General features: G+C 52.8%; 1 protein-coding gene across 1 annotated transcript in view; it reads right to left on the reverse strand.

Annotated features, from left to right (window-relative positions):
- Window positions 1–422: 422 nt before the first annotated feature.
- GALNT2 (polypeptide N-acetylgalactosaminyltransferase 2) overlaps window positions 423–6,829 on the reverse strand; it is a 96,335-nt gene continuing 89,928 nt past the window's right edge. Inside the window, exon 16 of the mRNA XM_010839945.1 lies at window positions 423–2,932. Coding sequence (XP_010838247.1) covers window positions 2,777–2,932 — 156 coding nt within the window. The 3' untranslated portion in view covers window positions 423–2,776. The remainder of the gene's footprint in view (window positions 2,933–6,829) is intronic.

Genomic DNA, 6,829 nt, shown 5'->3' on the forward strand with positions numbered 1-6,829 from the left:
GATGACATCAGCCCCTTACCCCTCCCCTGCCCTAGAGGGCAGGCTCTGGGTCTCAGTGCCCGAGGCTGACCGGTGAGTACTTAGTGGTGTGACCTTGAGCCCATTAGCCTGTGACCTTGAGCAGGCTAACAGCTTCAAGAATCAGCTTCCCAAACCAACTGTAAAATGCAGCCCATAATGCTGTCCCCCAGGTGACTGAAGAGACAATGAGGATGTATTTAAGTGCTCCGCATGGGGCCTGGCTCACAAATGGTAATGGTTATTACTACAAATCAGAATAAATGTCAAAGGTGCAGCAGTAAAAGGTGAATGCATTTTAAGTGTGATAAGAAACGGTAATTGAGCAGCCCCCCATAATCACAGTCCCCAAACATCAGTCACATCCATCCGATAAAGAGAGTGACTGCAGCCGCCAGCAGGGCGTATCTATAAAGTATCTTCTCTTTATTTAAGTTAAACAATTTTCAAGGATGGTTTCCATCTATAAAATGGACAAAGTACAAGCTCTGTACAGCAGTTCTTTTTAAAAATCAACTGGAAAAAAAATTACCAAACTATATTTTGAATCTGCAAAACATACTCACAGATACCATCATTTTAGCTTTTATGAAGACATAACAAAGACCAGCACAGAGAAGACAACTAATTTTGCCACGCTTTGCTCAAAGGGCTCCTAGGAAAGAAACTTGACTTGTAAAAACAGGAGTGAGAGGGTGGGGCAGTCCCAATGACAAAAAAGCAACGCAGCCGCAGTAAGTCACTTTGGCACACTGTGTCATGTAAACATAGCTCACCCAGAGAGCCCTCCAGCCCACCTCTGCTCACAACGCCCACACCACCCAAGGCTACCACCCCCACCAGCTCAGGGATGGGGAGTTGCCCCCCAGGGTCCAGGGGGACCCATCTTGATTTAACCAAGGTTGGTAAGACTTCTGGGTGGGGCGGAGGTGTGTGGGCGAAAGATTTGTCAAGAATCTGATGACAATTTGCTTCACTTGAAAGCCAAATTTAATTTCCACCCATGGGATTTTTTTTTTTTTTTCCCTAACAGTAGTAGTAGCATGACCATGGATCCCAAGGGCTGGGTGACTGCTTCCTGGCCCACCTGCATTCAGCAGCCTTGTACAGGTATCCAGGACTCAACCCAAGAGCTTACTGGTGGTCAAGATCAGCCTCTGAAGATAGAGAGGTGTGCAGAGTTAATCCAACCATGGCCTCCCTGTCTGCTGAAAATACACCTGGCTGGTTGGCAGGGGGCAAAAACGCACAGGACAAAGTCACCCAGCCAGGCCTCCAGGCCTGAGCACACTGTCATGAAGCAAACCCACGTGGGGCTTTTGCAGTGGAGGAAGAAAGACCAACGTCCCCTTTCCTGGAAGAAACAGGCAGGAAAGAGCTGCTCTTGGCAGACTGTCTACCTGGCAGAACGCTTTGGGGCCACTTCTCTGTGACCACCCAGTCCCTCCAGAAGGGCCAGGACATGTGCCCATGTGACACCTCATCAGGTCTGGGCACCTGTGCGCTAAAGCGTTGGGCCAGGGGGCGCAGAAGACAGGAGGGCAGTAATCCTGGGAGTGACTGGGGCACCCTCCTGTGGGTGCTGCAAGCTGGGCCACCACTGCATGTGAGCCCCTCAGAGGCCAGGAGGGCTCTGCAGGGCCAGGCCAGGGGTCAGGGAGGTGCTCAGGCCTCTTCCTGCTTGATTTTAGTTTACAATTGGCTCGTGTTTTATGCTGACACAAGCCTCCTTCCTAAGCCGCAAAGCTCCTGTTTGTACCTTGAATGCTCAGTGTCAGTGAGCAGGTGTTCACTTTCCCTAATTCTTGACCCAAAGCCCCTGAGGCAGGAGGGTCAGGGCCCAGCGCGCCCAGGCCCTCACACGGCGCCCCATGCTGCCTGTGACAGCTTCCCACCATCACTGGGAGCTGGTAGATTGTTTTTTACTCACTTTATCCTTAGAGAAAAGAAATTTAATTTACAAAGACCCAAAGCAATATCTGTCTAAAGAAGTAACCCATCCAGGGTTTACAGACACCAAGGGCACAAAAAGTGGATTTCAACACACAGCATGACTCCCAGCTGAAGCCAAACCGAGATGCTGGGGTTGGGGCCTCCGAGCAGCGCTAGCCTCCGGGGGGGTGGAGGGGGGACCGCACAGCGGGTACAGCGGCACCCCCTCACCTATAAGGCTCCGGGGGCCATGGGAGCCCCTTCCTCCCGCCGGCCCCTCCTCCTCACGGCTATGATGAGCTTTGTGGAGAATTTACAAGATGAGGACGATTTACAGAAACCATAGGAACTGACCGTACATTCTCTCCTCATATATATCTGGGTTTAGTGTCCCACCGTAGAAAAGTCCATATCCAAAGAGAGCAGGTACACCACGCGGAAGGGGTCTGCGCTGGTAAGACAGTTGGGAGGCAGGGCGGGGAAACGCTGTGGCCGTGACCGGGGTGGACCCTGCACAGGATGTCTGGATCCGCGTGGAGGCTGGAGAGGCCCCCTCGCTGTGCGCAGGGCGCCCTTTCTCTCCCGGTCCGCCCTCCGGGGCGCGGTGCTCCGCAGGGGTGCTGGGCGGCCCAGGCGCAGGGCCGAGGAGGGCGCAGCAGCTCCATCTCCTCGCGGCTCTGGTGCCGCCCTCACCGTGCTGAGGTCTCCCGACCTGCAGACCATGATGGAATACTGAGGTATATAGTTTCTCGGAAAGTTTAAGAAACAGACTTGATGACGTGCTCGTCGCTGGGTGGCCGGGCGCGGGCAGACGCGGGAGGCTCCACTACGGCTGCAGGTTGAGCGAGAACTTCCACTGCTGCGACAGCGCCGGGCCGCACACCTCCACGCTCAGGCCGCCCGTCTTGGCTGCGCGGCTGTCCAGGCACAGGTTGCTGCCCACATGCCGCAGCTTGGAATTGCCCTCGATCTGCTCCCATTTCTGCAAAAGACAGGAGGACACCTTACAACAGGGGTGCCGACAGGGGAGGACGCAGCGGGTCTGCTCTCCGGGTCTTCTGGCTCCGCTCAAGACAAGGTCCCTGACTACAAGGGACAGGAGGTTACAGCAGCACTGGGACAAAACAGATGTCTCTGAGGGCCAAGAAGAGACCAGCGCTCTCTACTGGGTTTGCAGCTCAAAACCTCTTCTCTGGAGACCACTTTCCTGCCCCATCCTTCCCCCTCTTTGGGCGTCTCCTTATCCAAGCCCTGGGCTCGGGGTCCTTGTTCCTCCTCAGTCTTAACAAGGACCTGACACACAGGAGGATTTCCAGGAGGGACTTTGTGCCCATTCACAAGAAGGGCCTCATCTGAGGGTATTTCCCCCACAGAAGGAGCCACAGGAACCAGGCTGGCTCCAGGAGGGCCCAGGCTGCCCCGGCTGTTGAAGGCAGCTCTGCCCAGCCCAGGGTCAGTCACCTCCGAGTGCCCACTTACACGCAGGGCCTTGTGCTGTACCAGAGGGATGGGGAGCAGCCAAATGCAAGGGAAGTGGATGCCGGTATGGACGGAACGCTGTGCTGGGGAGCCCACTTCTCCACCATCTGTGGTCTCACCCTTTCCACCTTGGTGGGTGTGAGAAGCCCATCTCAGCCACCTTGAGTCCCCAGGTACAGCCTGTCGAGTTCTGCATGTACTGTCCAGGGTGTAACACCATGCTCCTGTGTGTACCCACCTGTGCCCTACTAAGCCCAGACCAGCCCACCAGGTAAACCAGAAAATAGCTCACAGCCCAGCTGTGGGAAACCCGAGGGCCTCTCACCCTGTTGTTCATCCCCATGTAAAAATCTCTAATGCTTGTTCTTAAAAAAAAAGTAACATGCTTTTTCTTTCAAAAGCTCTCCCTTCATTAATGCAGGCTGTGATTCTAATTAATTCTTTACACGGTGTGCACTGAGGCTCCTTTCTGTAGGTAGTTTTGCAAATCCTTTGGACACCATGGAATTCAATTTTCTTACTCTTGCTTTCCTTTCTCCTTCATAACACAAACACACAGATGTGCCTGGAAGCCAAATGTTTCAACTGGCAAGACAGTGCAGCTTCGAGACAAAACTCTCTGAGGAGCCTCCTCTCAAAGGGCAAGTGACTATGGTGGGAAGGAGGCAAAGCACACTGAGGAGCAGCTCTCCACTGGGACTGGCTACACAGGGCCCTGCATGGATGTGCTTGTGGGGACCTGAGATGCCTGCTGATCCAGCCTGCTGGCCAGGAGTTTTGCCAACAATGAAATGCAGTGCAATCTGATGAGCAGGGGGAAGCGACCGCTACCTGCCCGTCACCTCCCCCTTCACTCCTCTCCCCTTCGCTGTCACTCCTCCTGCTATTTTCCTACTGTCACGTGAAGTGTGTTTGTACTGCCAACATCCGTGTGTCACTCTGAGTGGCCAGGACCCGTTTGACAAAGAATGTGGGATGGATGGACCGTGACTATTCCCTCGGTGAGCTCTGCCTGTGTCACAGCATCAGCCAGATGGAGGGCTTAAAAAATGCTGAAACCCCAGCTCCATCAGCAGAAGGCGGCCTCAAGCCCTGGACCCAGAGGGCTGTGGTGGGGCGGGCAGACTTCTCAGATGCTGAGGGTCCACTGAAGGGCCACACCTTCTCTAACAGGCAAGCTCTCACTGTAGAAGACTCCTCCAGAGATGGAGCATCTGTATGTAACAAAGGCTTGGAGTTCGGATAAGGTCATCACTTTATCCCTTCTCTATGCACAGACGCCCCTGCCCTGACACCCAGGCAGCACGCCTGGCCTGACTCGTGTTTTCCTAATGCCGACTGGCAGGTCCCAGGAGGTTGGGGCAGGAACAGGGACCTCCTTGTTTAACAGTCCCTCCTTCTCACTTGGGTGCCACAGACATCAAAAAGACAGGCTTTAAGGACCTGAAGGGGTTCTGCAGAGCAGGGCGGGGGCACCCAGAACCAGGCGGGAGGGACAGAGGAGAGACTTTGAGAGTGTTTCCGGACACCTGGGATCCAAGCAAGGGGCCTGGTCTGGGCTGCGGTGTCCCGGGAACGCTTCTATAAAGTGAGTGGTGGGTAGGAAACCCGCGTGGGGTCCTGGCTCCAGCAGGCCCCAGGCCTCAGTTTCCCTAGACCTGCCTGTCTCGTGAGGAGGGACAGAAGAGAATAAGCCCAGGCTCCCTGTGGGCACATGGGAAAGTCATTTAGGGGCAGCACCAGCCATTTCCCCTGGGCTCAAAAAAGGCTTTGCCCCCAAGGCAGCACCAGGGCGCAGATCAGAGAACACCAGCTAAAAAACATATGTACATTCTGAACGGTTTGAAAAAGGTAACTTGAGTGTGTATGTGTAACATATCTATTTGCACCTTAATCGTTTACAATTTATAAATTTAAAAAGGAAAAATATTTAATGAATAAACAAAAATGTGGAATTTCTCTTCAAAATGTCCAGTGGTGGGGGCCTTCCCCGGTGGTCCAGTGGTTAGGACTGTGCTTCCGCTGCGGGGGGCACGAGTCCATCCCCAGTCAGGGAAGTAAGATCCCACCTGCAGCCAAGCCAGTGCACCCCACCTGCAATGAGGCCGACTGAACCAGTGGAAGTTCAGCTTTGCTTTAAAAATGAGTTTATGACTTTACTCACGAGTAGTTAGTGAAATACTGACCTACAAACCAGCCTAGAAAAGACAGCAAGGTTTATGATAATGTCTCCAAAGGAGCTGTGTGTGTTTAAATTCAATTTTTATTCCAAAGACTGTAATGGGTAGAAAGAAAATAGCCAAAACTAAAAACAACTGCCTTAACTGGAAATTAGAAGTAGTTGATTTGCAGGTGAGCAAACAGTAGGTGACAGTCTTGGCACTCTGGTAACAGCTATAACCAAGAAGGCATAAAAAAAACAATGTCCTGATACATAATATGGATGTACAGCATTTACAGTAAATGACAAGAAGAAAGGAAAAAAGAAAGGAAAGGGAAAAAAAAACCCCGCCAAACTCAGAAATTACCAGTAATTTAAGAACATACCATAGTGAAGACTTTTGGTATCAAAATTTTCACAATTCTTAAAATGGGAGTCTTCAAAAGTACTTGAGTTCAAAAGCTAAAAAAACTGAAGAGGGAATAGTTATACTGGCTTAGAAGAGCTGCCACCTGTCACAAGGATGACAATCAGCCCTAGTTCCAAACACAGTGATAACTGGTGCAGCCAAAAACACAATGTCCAGGGCTGTGGGGAGGAGAATAAGCCACATTAGGCCTCTGGCCTAAGAAATAAAGGGCTCTTTATAGATACTGTTTTATGAAATGCAGGTCTTTCCTTTCAGGGTTGGGGGTTCATCAGCAAGGAAGTGAAACACCTCCTCTGAGGTGACGTTATCATGAACTTCACTATCTTTTCTAGGCTGGTTCGTAAGTCACTGTCTCACTAACTTCTCACGAGTAAAGTCACGAACTCTCATCTTTAAAGCAAAACTGAACTCCATTGGTTTGGCCAGCCTGGTTCCTGGCAGGTGCCCTGGGCCGCTCCGGTGCTGCAGAGAAGCCAGTGCCCAGGACTCTGCCAGGTCACTCCCGGCTCTGGGGCCTGGGGTCCATGCCTCCAGGCAGGGTCAGCGGCAGGGAGCTGCAATCCACGCACCCCGGCCACCAGCACCCCCATGCGTCAGGTGCTCCCAGGCACCGCCAGACACAGTCTTCCCTGGCGCAGGAGGCCTGTCTCAGGGAGGGCCCAGCCTGGCTCATCTGGCCCCCAGGGGGAGGGGGAACCACCTCTGGTGCTGGGACTCCCACCCCAGTGCCCAGTCCTCGTTGACCCGCACAGGAGTTGAACACATAGCTGCAAAGCATAGCCCTGCCTCTGCAGCCTATTAAAGGGGAC

This window comes from Bison bison, unplaced genomic scaffold (assembly GCF_000754665.1).
Source record: "Bison bison bison isolate TAMUID 2011002044 unplaced genomic scaffold, Bison_UMD1.0 scf7180017864138, whole genome shotgun sequence".
In the NCBI taxonomy this organism is placed as follows: Eukaryota; Metazoa; Chordata; class Mammalia; order Artiodactyla; family Bovidae; genus Bison; species Bison bison.